Source organism: Hemibagrus wyckioides, linkage group LG28 (genome assembly GCF_019097595.1).
Source record: "Hemibagrus wyckioides isolate EC202008001 linkage group LG28, SWU_Hwy_1.0, whole genome shotgun sequence".
Classification (NCBI taxonomy): Eukaryota; Metazoa; Chordata; class Actinopteri; order Siluriformes; family Bagridae; genus Hemibagrus; species Hemibagrus wyckioides.
The window spans coordinates 14118182-14141667 of NC_080737.1; the positions used below are offsets into that span (position 1 = coordinate 14118182).

General features: G+C 37.2%; 1 protein-coding gene across 2 annotated transcripts; it reads right to left on the bottom strand.

Annotated features, from left to right (window-relative positions):
- Positions 1-1066: 1066 nt before the first annotated feature.
- Positions 1067-22103, bottom strand: LOC131347963 (carbohydrate-responsive element-binding protein). Of its 2 annotated transcripts, none has more exons than XM_058382462.1 (17): positions 21282-22103; positions 18330-18436; positions 17134-17216; positions 16373-16462; positions 16233-16265; positions 11610-11784; positions 10775-10855; positions 5810-5961; positions 5051-5705; positions 4885-4958; positions 4494-4704; positions 4311-4405; positions 4106-4225; positions 3630-3757; positions 3407-3530; positions 3154-3283; positions 1067-2373 (listed from the first exon to the last, which is right to left on the bottom strand). In XM_058382462.1, exons 1-17 carry the CDS (start codon positions 21617-21619, stop codon positions 2249-2251), a joined length of 2721 nt encoding a protein of 906 aa, XP_058238445.1. In that variant the 5' UTR covers positions 21620-22103; the 3' UTR covers positions 1067-2248. The 2 variants fall into 2 exon arrangements, with proteins under 2 accessions (XP_058238445.1, XP_058238444.1); XM_058382461.1 differs by having other exon boundaries at positions 4311-4417; positions 21282-22101.
- Between the last annotated feature and the right edge of the window lie 1383 nt (positions 22104-23486).

Below are 23486 nucleotides of genomic sequence, written 5' to 3' on the forward strand. Positions count from 1 at the left end.
ACTTTGTACTTCTGGATGAAACAATAGTTTATAGTTTGGTTTAAGGTGACAATGCTGAAATGCATGCCATGATATGAAGCTTTCATGCAACTGTTAGTTCAGTAGATTAATATCCATCCTTAGAAATCTCTCAGAGAGATAGGAGACGTAAAAAAATATTACCAGTCATCAAGTCAAGCCCAGATGTGTTTTAGCTGAATTCCACATGTTCAAACATTAACCGCACAGAAATCTTATAAACACAGGGACTATGCTCATCTTTCACCGTTTTAAAAAGCCTGATTAGCGCCATCTGCTGTTGAAGGCAAAAAGAAAAATAATAATAATAAAAATAAATAAAAACCAAAATGATAGTTTAAATATTAGTTTAGAGTTCGATGCTGTATCCCATCACACTATTCTGCAAAAATATTTACACGGCTATTATATTATACCGTCTAGCTTATACTGTGACATATTAAAACCTAAAGTAGCATAAAATTAGCCACAAAAAGCATAAGGCTACATTTGGTGTTAAAAAGTGAAACTTGTTTCACTTTATTTGTGTTTTTATTTCACTTTATTTCATCATTTTTGAACCATTTACCCTAGAAGTGATGCTAGACAAAGCTAGGTAATGCTAGGTTTCATTTGCTAGCTAGCATGATGTTTTCAATAGGTAACCTTAATAGGCAAAGCCTTCTTTTCTTCTTGTTTTTATGACATCTATATTTTTCTCTCCTTGCTATTACTGTTGTTCATTTAAGAGTGTTTGGCTTGTGTAATATTTCATTTTAGCTGTTTCTTATTGTGTAACGTTAGCAACTTGCTGTTGTGTAACCTAATCTTACGGACTGAAAAGATTGCTTTAATAAGCACATTTTATCCAGATTGTTTTGTTGGTGTTTCGACAAAATGTATGCATTCTGTATATTTGCCAATAAAAAGTTTAAACCAGCAATGTATGTATTTTTTCACAGCGGTACATTTCATTGTGACTGTATTTCAAGTTCATTTTTAATTATAGTGTCCCGGCATTTAAATAAAACTAAACGTAAATATAGAAATAATAATCATTCCACAAAGGCAAACGGTGCTTTATTTTAAAGAGCAACAGGTATGTCATACATTTGCACCACATTAATAACCTGAGAGCATAAAAGCTTGGTTAAATACAATTGTAACAAACATAACAAGGCACAAAACTTTAGTCCTTCTTAAAAGACTAAACATGAATACAAATATTCTTTCTCATCCCAAACGATCGATAGGATAACCTGTAATGGAATAACAGGGAATAAAGGCAGAAAAGTAGTAGGCAGATTAACCATTCGCAGTTTAATAAAGAAATAGCCAAAGCTATAAGCTATAAGACATTCCTGTTTTAATAATCAGTAATCAAGAACCAGTCACTGATGATCCTGTATTTTAGTAAGACTTAGCTTTTAAAGTAGCTGCTACATTCTCAGGCCAAGTTTCCTGAAAGTGTCACTATGAGGTCATTGTAAGATAGTAAAGCACGGTCCACCTTAAATACAAAATACGTGTCCATTTCTGAATGTCAAAACAACCAGGCTGTCAGGAAGGCTAGAGTAAGTAAAATATTAGATAAGCATCATGTTAGGTTTGATGTCTTGTGCATTCTGACATGCTTTTCTGTTCCCTACAGAGGCTCTGACCTCACTTATTAAACCCTACAAAAAGATCATCGGTTTCTGTAATACTCAATCCACCCAGTTTGGCTTCAACACCTATGCCATGGTCAATCAGATCACATTTTTCCCCAGTCTGATGTTCGATGTAATGATTAACTCAAGTTCTTGACCTGTATCTGCATGATTTTATTCTTTGCACCACTGCCACATGAAGGACTACTTGCATGAATGAGCAAATGTTCCTAATAAAGTGACTAGTGAGTGTATATGTATATAAGGTTGCTTGTGCTTGTCTGAGGCATTATATCTGTTGTTTGTATGTCTCTCGGATACCAACTTTTAATGAACATTGAAAGAAGCTATCGGCTGGTGTTATTAGTTATTAGCATTTTATCTTTTTAGAATATTTCTCCTGGTTTTGCACCACGCTTACTTTGTACATGCCTTGGCAATATAAATGTACAGTTATTTGTCATGCCATTTAAGCAGAGAGAGAGGGAGAGAGGGAAGGAGGGGGGGAAGAAACAGAGAGAGAGACAGAGAAAGAGAGAGAGACAGACAGAGAGAGAGAGAGAGAGAGAGAGAGAGAGAGAGAGATGAGTGATGAAACACTGTCATTGGTTGCAGCTGTGGGACAGGTGTCTCTGAGTGACCGCCTGAGTGGCCTGCTCAGGAACCAGACTCGGGTCTGTCAAGATGGATGTGGTGGTGCTGAGCAAGCGGAGTGAACTCAGAACAGCTGATGTAGAAAAGAGAACAGAAGACAGACAATTTGTTAGAAGCAGACCCATTACTAACAATTCTACTCTATGTTTGTTTTGGGCTCTAGTACATTATTTTTGCATCTCTAAAATATAATGCTTTCTCCCATCCTGGCTCAGGTGCTATTTTGGTGTTTGGAAAAAGACATACTGGGTTGTGACACTTGAACACTTGAAATCTTGCTATGTAGTGATATTTTTAAACCTAACCCGGTCCATAATGTTAATGCCCAGTTATAATTCCAATATTCTTTGCACATCTAGTTCTCAAATATCCATCAGTCTGTTTTTCTCTCTCTAAATATCAATCTGTCTGTTTCCTTAGCTTGTGTAATGTGTTTTTTCAGGCAACATTATGTTAAAAATGTAGGACGAAGTAGACAAAGAAGAGTAGATTAAGCACACATTGGATACTCAAAGTACAAATTACACAAAAGGATGATGGTTTTGTTTGAACAGAGGGTTGTACATTTTTTGTTTGAGTTTGGTATTAGGAGGAAACCTGACATGAACCCAGTAGAGCACATAAATAGAGTATGAACCCAGTAGAGTATAAATAAAGCTGGCTGCTTGTCTAACTTTGAGCATGTGTGTAGTATTTTATCCAAATCATTCTTGTCATGTCATGATACAGTGCATTCCTCCAATAGTTCCACTGTCTAGATATTACATTTTTAGCCCATTTGCAAACACTGTACCATGTACTGTACCTGTACACATCAATCTGTTGAGAGAGAGAGAGAGAGAGAGAAGCTTACTGGGTCTGAGGGCAGGTAGAGAGCAGTGTTGGTCCAGCCAGTTAAGCGTGGTGCGACACATCTCCTCCACACTGGCTGTGGACACCATGACGTTATAGGTCTCAAACAGAGGCTCCATTATCACGCTGAACTTTTGCACCATGGTTCAGGAAAGTCAGCCACACAGGAAATTAGCCATTGCCAGCTGAATATGTACTTATAGTTTTATATACACACACACACACAAAAATGTGTGAAGGAGAATGAAGGATACGATCCAGAATTTCCAATTCTGGAGTGTCTGGGCCCGGACATATTCTCTAAACCTCTCCCTCATATGATCGAAGCGCTGACGGGTGATAGGGACGCCGGTGGCAGGGAGCTGCTGCTGACACACACTGCACAGCAAAGAACATAGACTAAGGACTAAGGAAAGCATGTTTGCATTGTGGAATAATAAATAGGAAGAGAAATAAGACAGGGAAGGGATTTCTCACTTGATGGCAGAGTTGAGTGCTAGAATCTCATCTCTGAGTCTCTGGGCTTCTTCGTGGAGCTGTGCTCTTTCCTGCTGCATCTTACTGATGTACTCAGCTGTCTTCTGTAGCGTAGTGGCCTTACTGATCTGAGAAAGACAGTGTATGAGAGAATCAAGGACAGAGACGTATCGCAAAACTGCTTAGTGGGAGTAAATGTAAGTGTACATTTATGTCCAGTTATTGCTTTTGGAAAATATAATGAAAAGTCCCAAAACGATAACCAGGGGTCAACAGGATGGTGTGAGGGGGATATACTGATGCCTCAATTCTTTTTAATCATAATGAAGAACAGGTGGCTGCTCTGACATATGAATAAAATATAAAGCCATGAAACAAATGCTTGTGAATAAGTCAAAACCCATAAATTAATGTATACATGACTGACACTGGAAATACAGGCTCAAATTAAAAGCGTGTTAATAAATAATAAATACCTTAATGCTGGGCTGAGAGCTAAGTGTTGTCACCAGACTGTGTAAAGTGTCAAAACCCAATTTGATGTTAAACCTCCTCTTCTGCTCGGCAGATATGTGTGTGATTCGCCTCGTGTCTGTCTGTAAGAGAGAACGTTATGAGGAACATTCACATCATGCAGAGTACAGTGCATAAGCATGCATGTGTGCTTGTATGTGAGTTTACCCTATTAGGCTCTGTCTTGGTTATTCCGGATAAGGTGTGTGATGCCTCAGACGTTTTCTCTGGCAGGATGGTTGGGGAAGTAGGGCCGAAGTTTCCTGAAAAACTTACTGAAATTAAAAAGTAACATTGCCTGTGATCAAACAGACAAAGGCAGATAGCACAACAGGAGTGATATGTGTGTACCTGTCAGACTTGTCCTCTCTGGTGGCTGGATTTGGACCGGTGAAAGTTTCTCAGTTTTGGGGACGAGGAGAGATGAGATACTGGAGCCGTGAGAGACGTTGGAATGTACCATCATGGGCATCTGGCACTGTAGCGGCACTTCAGCGGGGGGCCATGGCGGATGCTGGGATAGCTGTGAACCTCTTTGGCCCACGGGCATGCTGCTGGTGGACTGGTCACAATAGCAAGCACTTTATTAGCTAAATAACATTTTTAGAAGCCTTAGAAAAGCTTATAAAGTTGCATTTTATTACGTTTTTCCAACTTGTCATTGGTCAAGCATGTAATTAAGGTTAAAACCTGTATATAATCTGTATTTTAGAAGTGTAGATGAGGGTTTAGGGCTACATACTGCTAAGACGGGAGAAGCTGGTCTATGGCATTTCAGCCCAACAAAAGGAGGATCAAAACCCACTGTCGGTTTTCCTAAATGAAATCAAGAAATCAGTGAAACTTGCAGTGTTGAGAATAAACATTAAAAAAAATGTTAGTGAATGTATGTTATCTCAGTGGCATACTTTCTTGAGAGCTGGAGGATAAGAGCTTGGCCAGGCAGCTAGTCTGTGTGGGTGGAGCAACAGAAACAGGTGTAGCCGTCGCCATTGGAAACCCTCGACCCCCTCCCATTTTTTGCTTGTGCTTCCCTCTTCCCGAACCCATGGCTACCTGCTGTGGCACAGAGAAGCAGTGGGCTTGGCTAGGCAAAGGCGGAGCCACAGACGGCTGCTGGTAGTCCAGCATGTCTAACATAGCATAGCTTTGGCCCTCTTGGGGATCTTGTGCTATGGCATTCATGGATCCCGTATGTGTGATGACGGTGGGTGTGGTTACGACGCTACTCCCTGATTGGTTGCCTGAAGCATGTCTGTATTTCAAACAGGCGCTTGGGTAGATGTAAGGGTTCTCCTGAGACATAGAGGCAGAGGATATGTTTGAAGGTTCAGTGACAATGCCAGGGACGCTGTAGGAATGTCCGTATGAGCCCATGCTGTGGAGGCTGGCTGGAGAGTGATGGTAATCGCTGTACTGTAAATGACTCTTGAACTTGGGGTTGGAGGTCATTCTGCTGGTATCAAATGGCATCTCAGGGGTCAAAGGTCGGTTTGGATAGCCAGGGCAGGGTAAGCTTGCTGCTGAGGTGGACTGAGGCAAGCTCTCAACTGTCATGTTGGGCTAAGGATGATCCATAAAAGATCCAAAAGTTATTACCAGTTACATCGCTGCACATAGTTTAGACACCAGGGTACTGTGTAAAAAAAATTCTGAAATCTAGTTACCTGTGTAATTTGGGATCCTGTGTGTATCAGGGGTGTATTAATCACAGTGGGTGGGGTGGAGGGAAAAAGTGCGTTGGATGAACTCTCGAATAATTCAGAGTCAGTATAACCACTCTGTACCAAAGGATGACCACGGTAACTTGCAAAGATGTCTGCAACAACAACAACAATCAGGTGTCAGTCCACTGTTAACTAACCCACTATAAAAAAAAATTGTACTTTTACAGAATTTTTACTGTTAGTTTTTACAGATTTTTCCTGTATTTTTGAAACACACAGAATATTACTAATTTTATTGTCTATTACTACAGAATATTACTAATTTTATTGTCTAATGTAAAATACCACGGAAAGTTTATAACTATGAATAACCATAAAATTTCCATTTTTTAAAAAGACATTTTTGTTTTTTTCACACTAAAGGGCTGTTAAAATACATTTTAAATGTATCAAAATATCACAAATATTTATTTTTTATTTAACAGAAAAAATGTTAAATTCTAGTTGTATATTTGGAATACATTTTAAAATAAGTGACAACAAATAAAAAATAATCGTTCTATAATTTTACATAGATTGGTTTCGTATTTGACAGGCATCTTGTATTAGTATATGTAGATGTTTTCACAACAAAACGCTGAATAAATGTGGTTTTATTAGTGTATAATGTCTAATCTAACATTCCTAGATGCTTAGGAATCTCGAAAACAGGTAACAGAGGTGCCATTCTAAAAGTTTCGATATTTTGGAAGGGAAAATGGGGACTGAATAACCAGTAGTGTTTTTTAGACGCAGAACATTCTGAAATTGTTGAAATATTAACAATTTTGTAATAATAATTATTACTATTAATAATTGAAATAGCAGTGGCTAACTTAGTGGTAGGAAAGCATGTTCGCCTCACTGCTCCAGCGTCCTGGGTTCGAGTCTCGCTCCTGCTCTCTGTGTTTGTGGAGTTTGCATGTTCCTCCAAAGACGTGCTTCGAGGCTAATTGGAGTCTCTAAATTACCTGTGGTGAGTGAATGAGTGTGTGTGTCCTGTGATGGGTTGACAATCCATCCAGGGTGTATCCTGCCTGGATGCCTGAGGCTCCCCGTGACCCGAGAATAGATCGGATAAGCGGTACAGACAATGAAATAGGAAAAAGAATACCCAACTAATTACAGCACTGTTTTGCACTTTTAAGGCTCATTATTTGTATTATAGCAGTGTTTGAACATATTTATAGCTAACCTCATTGTTTTTACACGAGGAAATCTTGTTCTTTAAACATTAAAAGCCAAACAAAATTAAACAATATCTCATGTAAAATTAAAGCAAAAAAAAAAACCCTGTATTTTAATAATGGAAGATTACTGTAATTTTACAAGTTAGTTTTTTCCTGTTATTTTACAAAATGTTATTGCACCCCAGCTGCCGGAATATTTCCGTTTTTTTTTACAGTGCAATTACTGATCTAAAGCTCATGCATATAGTCATTTCACACACTATAAGCCAGCTGAATACAGCATTCCCTCCTTATTCTACTACTTATACTGTAAATACCTTGAAAACAGGAACATTAAAGTTTGTATGAAGTAACATTCCCTGTTGTAGTACCTTTGTAAGATAAGCTGCAGTTCTATATGCATTTTATTTTTCTCCGTGATACAAGATTCAATATCGCAGGCTTTCAGCCTACACTTATACAAGGATGGATTAAACGGGGCGAAAATGTCAGCAGTCAGAGCTGACCTACAGTGAACCGCTGCCTCTCTTCTTCTCTTCCTGTGGTGGCACCCTTAAGATGGCCATTCATGGTTTACCACATCCCCTTCAACTTCCACATTTCATTCCAAATGACCCCTGACCTGCGCTTAACCCTCACTGCGACCTCGATATATAGAGCAAGCTATAATTAGACAAAAAAAAAAAAAAAACCCAATCCGGTAAATCATTAAATAAATAAATAAATAAATATATAAACGAACACCACGATAAATACTATTACATGATTATACGCTCATTACTTTCCAAGATATTCCGACGTTAAGATGGTCAAGATCTCTCCTGAGAGATTTTTTGATGAGTAAGTGTCCATACAACACAATGTGAACTTGTGCACTTCCCTAAAAGTCCTGAGTCAATAATTAGTCATTTTTTAAATATTCAGTCGAGATAACATGAAAATGGCATGTTGTGTTAGAAGAAGAAAAATGATGTGTTAGAGGAAGAAAAATTGAAGAAAATGATGTGTTAGAAGAAGAAAAATTGAAGAAAATGATGTGTTAGAAGAAGAAAAATTGAAGAAAATGATGTGTTAGAAGAAGAAAAATTGGACAAGCTTAAGGAGTTTGACAAGGGCCAAGTTGTGATGGCTAGACCACGGGATCAGAGCATCTCCAAAACTGCAGCTCTTGTGGGGTGTTCCCGGTCTGCAGTGGTCAGTATCTATCAAAAGTATCCTTTATGTTCTTTTTAGTCCTGTGAGTTGCGAGGTGGGAGCCATGGAGACCCCACCTCGCAAATTACAGGACTTAAAGAATCTGCTGCATGAGTCCATGCCTCGACAGGTCAGGGCTGTTTTGGCAGCAAAAGGGGGACCAACACAAGGTGGTCATAATGTTATGGCAACTTATTATAAGACTTGGCTAAAATATATATGTTTTTCTGTAAATAATAAAAAATTGATGGTGGTGACAAATTACTGTCATGTAAGAGCAAAAACAATTAATCATTAAGTGCTGTTACATGTAACTAAATATTAAAAGATGAATAGATAATTTGTTTAAACTTAAAGACATTAAGTTAAATAATTAGGTACAGAAATGTTTTATTCTAAAACATTTATTAGAAAGCATTATATTGGTAATCATGACTTAAACTGCAAACCTGGACTTAAACTGCAAACCAGGTTCAAACCTTTCAGTGTGGTCCATTTTGTAGATATGTCTCCTAGTTATTGACTAATCTCTGATCTCTGTCATGTTATGCTTCCATTATTCCATAAACTGTACTGTTAAATGTTATTGAGAAAAAAATATTCTTATGCTTTACAAAACAGTATGTTAGCTCTGGATTTCAGCCTCCAGTAACAGGACATTTGCAAGAATATAGCTATTATTATGTTTACTTATTGAAACTCAGCTTTTCATAACTCTCAAACCCGAAGACATACCGGTATTTGTCTTCATTTTCATTGCATATCTTTGTATAAGATTGTAAATTAAATGAGTACACTAAGTAACATATTTTTACTTTTTTCTTGTTCCTGGACAGTAAGTGTTATTTCCCCATTCTTTGTAACCCAAATAAAGAGAAAAAACCCATCTTAGCCATGAAAGTTTGGGTTTGAACCCTGGGCAATGGGATTCTCAAATTCTCATATTTCTCTAAACATGTGAAAAAGAGCTAAATTATACTTTCCAAAAAAACCTCTTGAATTGCAATGAAACTTTGAAAATGTACTATAACTATCTTTAAAAATGAGGTTAGAACTCTCTGGAATGTTTCCGATAGCCACCCATTTTTCTAGAATCATCCAGAAATTTGAGGAAGTTCTTGGAAAAAAAAACAAGAAAGTCTCTTTTTCTGGAATATTCTAGAACTTTGTGGCATGGTTTTAGAGCAATTTAGATTTTTCAAGAACTTTCTAGATTATTTGGAGTTTTCTGGATAGAATATTCCAGAATTTTCTATTAATTTCTGTAACCGGGCTAATTTTGAGGTTTTCGTTCTCTACAAAGCCCAAACCCAAATTTCAAGGGGCTTAATGGCTATTTTTTTTTTTTTTTAGCATTTTCCATCAAGAGTAATTGGAAAATGTCATTCACTACCCAGGAACAAAAATCGTGTTGCATAGTGTAATATTTTAAAGACTAACAGAATAGATTTTTTTAAAAAAAACAAACAAACAAACTATCTAGCTATTGTAAATAAACACGCAGTTTTTGCACATAAACAGTTTTTACACACCAACTAGGTGTGTAACCTTAAACAATTGTTTTGCACATTACTTATCTTGTTTTTCATCTAATTCTCCATATTTATTCCTTAAATCTCTGTATTTAGTATTTTTCTGCTATATTTTGTTAAATTGTGTTATATTTTGTTTGTTATTTGATATATTTTGTGTTATATTTTTGTACCCTAATTTGGGTATTTTAGTATTTTTGTTATATTCCTTCCTATTTTATCTATTACCTGTGTTTGTGGATACTGCTGGAAGCTGTGAATTTTCCTTTGGGATGAATAAAGTATCTATCTATCTATCTATCTATCTATCTATCTATCTATCTATCTATCTATCTATCTATCTATCTATCTATCTATCTATCTATCTATCTATCTATCTATCTATCTATCTATCTATCTATCTATCTATCTATCTACAGAGCTGAGATGTTTATGTTTCGGTTTATTGTACTAACATAAATATCAGTTGTTTTAGTTGAACAAACTACTCTAGGACAAAGATGTTATATAATCAATAATAATTAATAATAATGAAGTAATTAATAATAAAAAATTGCACATGTAATCTTTTCTAGCATCTACATTTTAACTAAACAAAACCAGCAGCAAAAGTGGTTACCGTAAAACCCTGTGTACATAAATAAATAAATATCTGAATAAATAAATAAATTAATTAATGAATTAATTAAAAATAAATAAATAAATAAACTTTGAAAACTACTGAGGTTCGCACTGCTGTGTCTTCATAGTAAGTTACAGATCAATTCTAAAGTCAAGCCATTTAATGTTTTTCCAACTTTAAACCACATCTAATATGAACCATATAAACCAACATCTAATTCTAAAATCTTTCAGAAATTGAATAAAGTGCGTTTTTGAATTTTACTGGTAAACGTTTGTGTTGCAGGACACGTTACAGGGTGCCATTATTTTCACCAAAACAATCTATTTTACTGAAGCATCTACTGCAAGTGGCAGAATTTCTAAATGTATAAACATGAATACGTTACCAGGAATGTCCATCAGATCGTCCAAGCTGGGCTGAAGAGGAGTCAAACCAGGCTGTATCATATCGGCGTTGCTGGTGTAGGCTGACAGGATAAGAGCATTTATTACAACACGAACATGTACATGTGTGTGTAAGTGTGTGTGTGAGTGTGTGTGTCTTGGGTGTGTGTTGATATGCGCTTTCATTCATTCATACTTCCCTGTTTTGGGGGGCTGTATCTTCCTGAATGCATTTTACAACCTCACATGACTATTTATTCAGAAAGGGTGACACATATTTGAGTGGATTGCATATCATACTCCTCTTTTGAAGCACTTCTGTAGTCAGCAATCTGGTCTGAGGTTTACTGAAACAAGAGCTTCCCGCTTAGCCACACCTCTGAAAACACACATGCTTGCTAGATAGGCTAGGACACCTGAATGTGTGCGAGATATGCTACATGTTCGATGAGCAGGAAGAGATGCTCAGTTTTTCTGATTGATTAGTGATCCATTTAATTAGTTTTTTTTTTTTTATTAGTGTGGTATTTCCTGTCCCTGGAATCAAAATGAAATCTTGAAATTATTTATATTTTCTCATTCTGGGGTTTTCAGCTGTTATAAAAGTCAGTTTCATGTCATTTCATGAAATAGACTACATGAATTAAAATGTACTAAATCATCCATCTAATTCATAAATCTATACAAATTAAATCTACTCAAAATGACCCAAGCATATTGGAAACACATTTTCACAAGCATCAAAGCACAAAGCTCATTGTTAAACAGTTAAAAGCAAGCATCACACTGTACAACTTTCTCTCTCTGATCCTAAATTTTTGGCCCGCCGGTACTCACTGTTTTGGCGTTCCTCATTCCAAGGGCTTGGCTTCTGGGTCATGGTGAACAGAGTATCTGAGATATCTGACAGAAAGCAGTCCAAGTCAAACATATGCACCTCCTCCTGAGAAGCTTCTGGCTCGGGGTACATCTGATCGGACCATTTCTCCAGGCCAGACCTGCAGATGGGCGTCTGAGGAGTGATAATCAGTCATGAACGTTCGTTCCGCACTAAAGATGAGCCCAGATGCTCAGCATGACAGGACATAAGACAGAACAAGGACAGGAGCTCCTTTTTTTGGGCACTGAGCAACTCATTGAATACAAGAAAATCACCCTTTAATAAAATTTGTATTTATTACATACAAAGTGCAAAAAACCATCACCTCATTTTATAATATTTTTCATAAACCACTAATGACTAGTGTTATTGCATCATAAAATATAAGAGCCTATCAGATTCCAGTATGCAAATGCTGGCCATGAAATTTGCATATTCATAGCATCGGGGTATCATGATGACCGTAAGTGTATAGGCGTTTCTGTGCCGTTTTTGCCTAATGCCATAGTTTCAAAGAAAATTTTAAGCAATTAAATGAAAACATTGTCTTTGTCAAATTCTAATAGATTTTTAATAAATTTATGGCATCATCTCACAGAAGTGTCAGAACTGATCAAATCGTTCTAACCCACTTAAAATATATGTATGTAGAATAATATACAGTATTGTATCATAGATTTATTCTTGGTTCTTTTGCTCTAGCAACTCCTCTACACATCTAGAGCTTAATTAAGACTCGTAAACTAGCTAGCTGTATTCCAGGATTAAGGTCTCTATCAACCCCAAACAACTATCAACTAAAGGGCAAATCGCACTTTTAAAACCTTAATATACTTCAACAGCTTGCTTCCAAATGGCGTTTTTCAAAACAAGTGAAAATTTTTTTTGCCTCTCTCTTGGATGTAATCGATTTTGACAACGATGAGGAGATCAGATAAACATTTTCAGACACTGCTGAACGACTAGACGCTAGTAGCTAAGCTCTAGATCTGTTCATCGTGACCACCAGAGGGAACCACATATATAGAGCAGTGATAGAATGTAGACTTACAGCAATGCAGAAATGTAAGAGTATAGAGTGTTCTTCCCTAGCAGAACATCATGCATGAAGCAATATGTATCAACTAACAGTGGCCTATATGCTTAATGCTGAAATCAAGACAACAGACAAGCAATTTAGAGTCTCTCCAAGCCCCCAAAACATCATTTTACTAAAGGAGCCAACATCTTGCACATGTTTGGCCTTGTCTCTGAATCAGTGCACCCACATCGACTCAAACTTGGCCGGTTAATTAGTTGGACATCCAAATTATCCAAGGCAGAGCGCCTCTAAACATACATAGGAGCACAATATTCTACTCACAGCTCAATGCAGATTCCCGTGTCCAGTTTTCATCCCAGTATTACTTCCTACATTCCCATTCTGCATCTCAAAACCAGTATACCAGCAACCAGCTCCAACTCCATCCTCGTTTCTTACACACACACACAGAAGAGAGTCTGAAGCTCATCACTTTTATAGGGGAGCCCAAATTCAGCCGGAAGCACCAGCGATTACGTCTCTCCTGACAACATGACTGCCCCCATGCTGTTTTTGTGGCCCACACACACAAAAAAAAATGAGGTAAATTATAGTAATGCTTTGGATATGTGTTTTCCCACAAGGTGAAATTAGGTTTGGGGGTGTGAGTGTGCGTGCATACTCGTAAAGCATTACAAAGTGCAGTTTAAAACCAATGTGTGAGAGACAGAAAGCCCTCCCAATCCCCCCACCAACAACCATCACCATTATGTTTTTTTATTCGTCCCCATGTGCTGACTCTCAACATGAGCGGAGGCATATTGGCCCTTTTGTTCCTGACCCACTTCTAGCCATCGCACACTCACGTGCAGAGAGAGAGAGAGAGAGAGAGAGAGAGGGAAGGCCTCACTTTGACTTCCTGTATAGGGTCACTATACATATGGATAAAGGAACAAATGTTTATGTAAACTGATATACAAATTTCCAATTATTAATAGATATGCCAAATCACTGCAAGAACAGTAGCTCATAATAAGTGACACAGTGACCTTAAATTAGCACTTATTTTTTCCTGTTTGATTATATATTTTTAAAAAATGTGCTCCAACAGAGTTTTACACTCATGGTATCCTTAGTTTGTGACCTAGTGAACCGGTATTGATGTATTTGTTGTATATAGACTTGAACGTACTTTCGTACAGCATTCTGGATAAGGCTGTTTGCCAAATGGTGTAAATGTAACTCAAGTACTACACTATGGGGACATCTAAGGTATGTGTGTCATGTGGATGGATCCACACCTGATCCCCTGAGCAGCTGATTGCTTGTTAGTATTTTCCCCCATATGGGCTTATATACTACACTGTAAGGTTCATGTGTCACCAAAAATGCAAAGATCCATATATCCAAACGTACGCCTGATTGCACTCAGCGGCTCATTGCTTGTTAGTACTTTCCCCCGACGCAACATTTGCAAACTATCATTGTCACATCCACCCAAATGGACAATAAAAACAACACGCTTGCATTTTCCGCAAAGTGGGTCACCTTTGATTAAACAGCATTGCAATTGAACCAGCGTATCTCTGAGAAACAGACACAACAGAAGAGGAGATTGGCCTTTTTGTCACCAGGAGCAATCAAGTGACTCGTTTTCTAATCGACATGGGCTGCTGTGACGCAAGTGGAGTGCTGTGTTTACGTTTTTTCTACGTTTGCCCTCCCTTTTCGTTCTCTACAGATCACACACTCTGACACTTCAACCAGCTGAGCAAGGCAAAGTTTGAGCTATTAATAGATAACTGGACAAGGGTACAGAGGCAAACTGTTCTGCTAACCTACTAAAACAAATACAGTAACATAAGGCCATTTATTTATCTTTATAAAGGGACTGACTACAGAATGTCCAAATGACCTACTAGAGCCATTGATATGATAAAATGGTTTGTAGGACATTAACCAAACATAATTGGGCCAGTCACTTCCTGTTACTTCCTGTCATACTGTGTAGCGATGCATTTCACTCAACTTATGTCCCGACATGTCCTTGATCAATAAATCCAGACTTAAATCAATAACAGAAATCATTTATCCCAAATCTGCTCTACATACTGTAGAATTTGCATCCATACATCCGTCCATTTTCTATACTGCTTATCTTAGGGTCACAGGAAACCTGGAGGGGAACCCAGGGGACTTGGGAAACAAAGAGAGGAACAAAGCACACTCAATTTAATGAATCCAATCATCCGACAATACATATCTTCAGACTGGGAAAGGAAACCGGAGTACCTGGAGGAAACCTCCAAAGCACAGGAAGAACATCTCATAGGATGCACAATTTCACCTAGACATGCTTCTTTGTTCATACTGATTAATTCATTATTTAATGTTTTTAATACATAATAACCTGTAAAAGAATCCCAAGAACCCACCAAAGACATCTTCTGTCTAATAAATATGCATGGGTATGCAAATTAGAAATTCCCTCCTCTCCTTTTGTCTCTGATCATTACAAATGCTGGACATTTTGACTCTTTTCAGTGAGTCAGCTCATTTGGCTCAGTTCACAAACGACTCTTTCGGCTCTTTGCGTATTTTTTGACCTTATGATGGTTCTGATTTGTTTACCATTGGCATGGAATCGTCTCATAAAGTGGTAGACTACTTTCTAATTAGCAAATTAACATTACTTTGCATGGTATTTTACGCACTATTTTATTCATTCATTTATTCACTCACTCAGTCACTCTTTCATTCATCTTTAGTAACTACTTCATGCACGTCAGATTCATAACTGTTATTTTAGCAAGGTACTATGACTATGGATGCAGTAAACATCCCTGGGTTTATGTGATGCCTCTGCGGCAGTTGAGCCTCATTAAGAAGATTTTGTTCTATTCTGTTCCTCAACTCATTATTTACTCATAACCAACAGCTCGAAAAGTTTTCCTTGGAAGCAATTTGATCACATTGGACAGCAAGTGAACTGCCATTGCTTTCACACAACAAAACAAATCAGCTCATATTTCATTGTTCACCGAAAAGTGCTGACTCATCTGCAAACAACACGTCTTTACTAGTTACACTATGATATCCAACCCCTTAAAAACATCCCAATGTATCTGTGAACCTCATAAATTGTCGAGGTGTCAGAACAGGAAGTCCACCCATTGAGTTATTTTAATTAAAATAGCTTGCTGTTACCTTCAAAACTACTGTATTTTGCTCAAGGTATCACAAGCACATAGCAATCCAGCTAGGCTACGTAACTGCTAGCTCACACAGTCACACAGTTTTAGCTAACATAACAGATCAAATACTGTACACGGCTAACACAAGCCATAGTAAATAGCTAGCTAGCTAGCGCAACACTCCGTGTGAGGAGCTGACAGCAAAGTGTCTAGTTATATCATCCTCATGTTTTAGATATTGTACCCGATAGGTTTGAGGTGATTATGTGAGAACACAAACTGAGCTCCATTTAAGACGAATCATTTAAAAATCACCAGGAACTAAAGGGTTATAACTATTAAACTACTGCGGCTTTATGTCTTACCGTCTGCAGAACAGGGACATGATCTTTGTGTTTCTAAAGCAAAAATAGAGAATGAAGGAACTTTTTGAGATCTTTGACATGATATATACATATATATTTGCATATATATATGTTTTTTTCCCTGTTTGCCAGGTTCTCACCCTCTTCTTGTAGTAAATCCTCCATTTGTGATACTCTTTTATCACCACTTCAATCCGCCTCTTCCAGTAGCTGCCTTCTAGCACAATAGCCTGAAATCCAAAATACACATACACCGATCAGGCATAACATTATGAGCACTGAGAGGTGACGTGAATAATACTGATGATCTCCTCATCATGGCACCTGTCCCACCAGTGGGTGGGATATATTAGGCAGCAAGTGAACATTTTGTCCTCAAAGTTGATGTGTTAGAAGAAGGAAATATGGACAAGTGTAAGGATTTGAGCGAGTTTGACTAAGGGCCAAATTGTGATGGATAGACGACTGGATCAGAGCATCTCCAAAACTGCAGCTCTTGTGTCAAAAGTGGTCCAAGATAGGGTCATTGGCAGTCAAGGCTCATTGATGCACGTGGGGAGTGAAGGCTGGCCCGTGTGATCTGATCCAGCAGACGAGCTACTGTTGCTCAAATTGCTGAAGAAGAAGTTAATGCTTGTTCTGATAGAAAGGTGTCAGAATACACAGTGCATTACGGGTCAGGGCTGTTTTGGCAGCAAAAGGTGGATCAACACAACATGTAGGCATGTGATCATAATGTTATGCCTGGTCAGTGTACAGCACCATAATCTAGATGGTTTAAAGAACCTATGTAGAGTTTATCATGATGTTTTATTTCATATATTTCATATATTATATATTTTAAAATGTTAAAATATCCAAAACAAGCAAAAGTAGTATTCATGTATTTAATGCGAATTACCTCAGGTTTACGATGAGCATCTGCTTCAGAGCCCTCCAACGGAGTGACGAACCCACACACTGGATTTTTCCTTTTTTCCACATCTAAAAAGATTAATAAAGCAAAATAAAAGATTCTAGCATTTTATTTCTAACTGGCTGCTGAATGATATATATCATACATAATACACAATTTCTTTTTCTTTATATAACAATTTTAGTCTCAATAAAGGAAAAATTGTCAGTTATAACACCACTGTTATATATTTAATTGATTAATTTCCTATAGCAGCAGATCTGACAATAGTGATGGTGGCAAAGCAAATCAAATCAAATCAGATGTTTACATTAACAGGCTCATCCTAGCACTTTAACAATCAATTTGTAATAATTAATTCAGAGACACTTTGTATTAAGGATGCAACAGATCATCTAAACCTAATAACCTGATTAAATTTGTCTTTATTTAAAAATGAATAATTATTCATATACAGAAGCCTTTTGTAGCCTCCTGGTGGTCAGGATCCCGCACTCTTATTGCCGGATCCGATTCCCAGGCAGGGCGCTAACCCAGCCACTGAAGAGTTAACTTTCAGTGCCAGTCCCAAATCCGGATTAAGTGGGAGGGTTGCATCAGGAAGGGCATTTGGCATAAAAACTGTGCCAAATCAAAACATGCAGACCAAACGATCCGCTGTGGCAAACAAACAAACAAGGAGCAGCCGAAAGAACAACATATAGAAGCTTTTTGTAAGGAGATATAGTTAAAGTTTACGGAAGGAGTCTTCACCAGCACTTTGTAATTATCAGCAAATTTTCTGACATGGAAAGTCTATTTTGTGCTTTGTGGTTATCTGAAACATAAAAAGTATGTCTCTATGATGGAATCTGGTTAAAGAACAACATAAGTGATAACAGGAACTAGCTTGTTTTGCAGATGTTACATTCATTAAATAGATTAAAAATGACTTGTTGACAAATTGCTCTGGTATAAGAGGAATAAAACATTTCAGCATGTGCTATTATTGCAAAACAATCAACCCTGAATTGAATCTAATAACAGCATGTTATGACAGCATGTTATTAATTCTTATAACAGCATGTTTTATTCTTTACTTTGGTCAGAAAACTTGGGATGTCAATCATTTTGCAATAGTTTGTTTCCTTTTCTTTCCTTTGACATTTGAGCTGATAAATCTGGTAGCTAGATGAGCTCACACTGAATGAACCAGGCTCTCCAGATGCCATTATTCAGACGGATTTTATCCCTCCACAGTAGCCTCAGACCTTTGAAGGATTTCCACTTAGGAGACACGATCTTCCCGCTGCAGAGAGAGAGAGAGAGAGAGAGCTCTGTAAACATTAGCTCAGGTTTCATTATAATCTACCATGTACTGTCACTTGTGCCAGGTCAATTCAGGTAGATGTAAAAGCTGCACCTCTTAATCATACACCTGCAATTAAACACCACCTCAGTGGCTCATCTGGCCACACGTTTTCTGCACTTTATGCCATCTCCTCATTCTTCCAGTGCATTTAACCCACTAATGACACAGAGGAGGTGGTAAGTTAAAGAAACTCAGAGGTTGCTAGGACTTCATAAAGAATAATAGCTGAGAAACATCAGGTAGAAACATCATAAGCACACTGTCAGGAATGCCTTTTAGTTCAAAATGCAGGGGATAAATGAGTTAAAGCTAGAAAGCTGAAGCTAAGTAAACACAGGGCCTGAGAGATCCGGTGTAGCACCTTGAGAACCTCCAAGTGATAAGTATGAAGCGGGGCGATGCACAAGACAACTAAAAAAGCTTTATTATGGGTGAGGCCACATTAATAAAACTCCAGATAGAAGAAAGATAACATGACTGACTCCTAAAGCTAAAGCTGGGTGATATGATAACATGATATCTGTTTATCATAAAATTATATAAGGTATACAAGTTATACTATTTTACATATAACTTTGTGTGTAAACCTAACCATAATGCTTCATTCCATGCACAATGAAAAGATCTTCAGCTATCAGGATGTGATTTTCGTTGCAATCTGAATTCTAAAAATACAGGACACTCTAAGAGCAGTAGTGAGTGTTAAGGAAACTTGAATATTAATAATTATGAAATTTGTGCTTATAAATTATATCGAAATGCGAAATACACTGGGCTGTAGAAATAAAATGTATTGTAGCAAAAAATGTATAATAACAACAATGACAAGAGCGGCAACATGACCATGATAGTGATCATTGTTGTTGCTGTTGTCATTGTTTGTTTGATTATTTATTTATTTACATGTTTACTCCCAGACATTAAGAGCATATATACAGGACAGGGGTGAGACACTTTAGACAACACAGTTTGTGCAGTTTGAATGTCATAACAGCCCTGAGAGACGGCCTCGAGAGAGAGAGAAAGAAAGCAAGAGAAAGCGAGAGAGACTTTTATCCTAAACTCAGTTACACTATAACCCCTGCCTGACTGTTCCACTGCCAACTACTGCCAAAGTCCGTCTCCCTCTCAGTGTGTTTTCACTACGTTTTCCCTATCAGACATGTCACAGCTGTTTCGAAAACGCTGGTGTGCTTATTCCATGCTCAACCAGGTCCAAAGAAACCTTGTATTGTGTTTAACAGCCTGTCTGTAGTACCAAATAGCGGGAGAAGTAAACAAGTTCAGAATGAAATACTGCGATATGTGTTAGATTGCAGCATTTATCCAGCTAATCTAACTGGGAATTTATTAGATCTTGGTCTTACTTTAGGTAAGAAGGTAAAAGTTAGCGACACTTCTTGTTCTAATATTAAGTATGTTTTCTATTCATAAGCACTCAAGTGCTGAACATTTTATTAGTTTACCAAAGTAACGAGGTCTCGCATCAACATAGCATAGATAAACAAAGCTTTCTTTAAAAAAAGCTTAAGAGAAAAAGTTAAGTAATTTCTAATTAAGAATCGCTTTAATATAACAACTAAATGCAGTACTTGTGCCTATTATAGTACTCTCCATACCTGCTTTATCATGCTATACTGCATGAAAAAGGAAGACTCAAGAGGAATTATTAGTATATAGTAGATTAATAGCATTAACTAATACTGTAAGAAGATATTAAGAACGCTGGAATAAGATAATATGCAGTACATGATGAATATTATCTTATGACAAGAATATAGCAGACCATTTGGAAGGAAGAATGGCAGAAATATTTCTATTTACGTAAATCTGCTCTTACATCTACATGATATGGCCAATTGTTTGTGGATACTTGACCATCACATTCATTTGCGGACTTTCCTCAATCTGATCCACAAAGCTGGAAGCACACAGTTGTCTAAAATGCATTTGTATATTGTATTTTTAGCATTACAATTTCCCTTCGCTGGAACTAAGAAGACCTGAACCTGTCCCAGCATGACAGATCCATGAAGAAATGGTTTGCCGAAATAGGAGCGAAAGAACTAGAGTGTCCTGCACAGAGCCCTGACTCTGACTCAACCCCACTGAACACCTTTGAGATGAACTGTAACGCAGACTGAACAACAGATCTTCTGTTAACCTCACTAATATTCATACAGCCGATCACAGATACTCACAGCTACGCTCCAGAATCGAGCGAAAAGCCTTTCTAGAAGAGTGGAGGTTATTATAACAGTGTAGAGGAACTAAATCTGGAATGATGTGTTCAATCATGTGGATGTGATGGTCAGGTGTCTATATCCTGTTGGTCATAAAGTGTATGTGCTGTGAGGAGAGGAATCATCAGTGCATTTATAATAACTAAATATATATATCATTGTATTTTTTAAGATATTACTCCTGATTTCTCATGACGTCTACAAAGAGATAATGGCGTAATATTTAAGCATATTAAAATGTTTCTTAAAATATAGTTTAATATGTGACAGACAGTATGCAAAGGCTAGCTTTCGAATTAAAAAAAAAATCATTAAATTAATAATTTATGAATTAAAATTAATTTTAGAGAATAAAATGTTTACAAATAGAAATGAATTTCTATAGGCTGTTTTGATTAGGTCACACTATTATATGGCTTGCTGCTTAATTGATTGATTGTTGCATTGCAGATCGTGTTGGTCTTTGACCCATATCCTAAAGATAAAAGATTTTTTGTTTGTTTGTTTGTTTTTGCAGAAGTGTGTTTGCATGCTGTTACCTATAGGCCAGTGTCATGCACTCGAATAGGCGCGTGAGTGTCGGGTCGATGCTCAGTCTACCGGAGCTGAACGGTCCGAAGCTGTAGGTCTGGCAGCGCGGCTTGTTCACCGTGTCGAAGTCGTAGTAACTTGTCCTGCGCGGTACCGGATCCCTGTGCGGTGAGGAAACCATGAAGTGTCCGCTGTGGATCACCTGCACGCGCCTCATCGTCTCCGAGCTCGTGCCGGAACCGGCAGATTCCGCGTGAGTCAAACCGTCATCCTGCTCCGAATCTGACTCCGAATCAACGATCTGGGACTCTTTCGGAGGCTCGGAAAACTTCTCCAGCTCTGCCATCCTCGCTTATTTATTTATTTATTTATTGTATGATCTCTTACACAATCGGTTATTTAATTCGTCAAACCGCCATTTGGAGTTCGGTGCCGTTAGAAGTGACGGGTCTGCGGACAGGGCCACGCCTCGCGCGCACAGTAACGCCAGATCGCATGTCGTGTCTCCGAGTCAAAGGTCACAAAAGTTGGCCGGAGGATCTTCAGGGAGCTGTTGGACATGGAAGCTGCTTTTCAACTGAGTGCTTTTCCCAAATTGCATGAAGTTGCATAATGCAAACCGTAACCTCTGTCCTGGTCAGTCAGTCGGACTTTATTGACCCGGTCGCTTTTAAAGGTGCACTGAATCTAAAAAAAAAAACAAAAAACCAACTTTTTATTGCATATTAAATAGGTATAACCAACAAGCTGATTGCCTTTAGCAATGAGGAAGGATTAAGTGCTTCATTACAAGAGAAATGAGTAACAGACAAACAGATAGATAGATAGATGGACAGATAGATAGACAGACAGGCAGATAGATAGATAGATAGATAGATAGATAGATAGATAGACAGACAGACAGACAGACAGACAGACAGATAGATAGATAGATAGATAGATAGATAGATAGATAGATAGATAGATAGATAGATAGATACATGACTACCCCGTACTGCTGCTGTCTGCACACTGCACATTTATTGCACACTATACACTTTATAAAGTTTTGTTATTATACACTTGTTTACATTTTATTTTTTTATACATATTCTGTATTTTATATACATATATTCTGTATACATATTATACCCTACCTTACTTTATTTATATTTTATTTTTATTATATTTTTATTTTTACCTACTGTGGAAATTGTAGTTTTATATTTTGTATTTTATATTTTACATTTTATGCATGTCTTTTTTTCTGTCCTTAATCCTTTTCCTTTTCAAGGGTCAAAATAGTCATGAAAGCATTTCACTGCATATCATACTGTGTACGATTATGTATGTGACGAATAAATTTTGAATTTGATAGATAGATAGATAGATAGATAGATAGATAGATAGATAGATAGATAGATAGATAGATAGATAGATAGATAGATACAGACAGACAGGCAGACAGACAAAGAGAGTAGTGGGAATATTTATATGAAGAGTAGACATTACTTAAACAGCATTATTTAAAGAAAAAATAAGAGCAAACAGGACGTGATGAAAAACACTTAGTTGTCAGAAACTCGATGTACTTGCTTTTAAAAGATAGATAGATAGATAGATAGATAGATAGATAGATAGATAGATAGATAGATAGATAGATAGATAGATAGATAGATAGTGTTGATCCTAAAACTATAACTAAAGACAAACATTTTGTCAAAAAAACAACCATTTTTACAGTGGTACCTTATTGATAATAATAAAGTATAATAACATATAAACAATATAACTGTGTAAGAATTACATGTAGGATTAACATACAGTATTTTTCACAATTAATAAGCATGTTTATGTATTTGTTTGTTTGTTTGAAGCTTTTGGCATGTAACATTTTCAGCTTGTCACATTCAGATGTTCATTATACACTAAAGGAAAGGTTAATAAGTGGTAATTAAGATTATTCAATAATAATTAATTAATTTGTATTAAGAGTCTGTTTCACGGTATAATTTTTTTTTTTTTTAAATGTAACCCACATCTACTGAGATTTTATGGCAGGCAATTTCAAGCGAAATGAAAATAGCTTTGTTGTTATTTAGTGATTATTTAGCATGATGAAAAATACTATAAAATATAACCAAATTAGTGGGCGAAGAAAATCCAGCGTGTGTGAACAGACCAGCCTACAACTCCCAGGTGTCTACAAACAACTTCCGGGTTCGAACGATTCA

Bases quoted from the DNA above. Each gene is read 5' to 3' on its own strand.
- LOC131347963 (XM_058382461.1), bottom strand. From the start codon at position 21,619: ATGGCAGAGCTGGAGAAGTTTTCCGAGCCTCCGAAAGAGTCCCAGATC. The intron at 16,463-17,133 runs GTAATTCGCATT...TTTGGATTTCAG, and splicing joins ATGCTCATCGTAAACCTGAG to GCTATTGTGCTAGAAGGCAG. The intron at 10,856-11,609 runs GTGAGTACCGGC...TTATCCTGTCAG, and splicing joins GAATGAGGAACGCCAAAACA to CCTACACCAGCAACGCCGAT.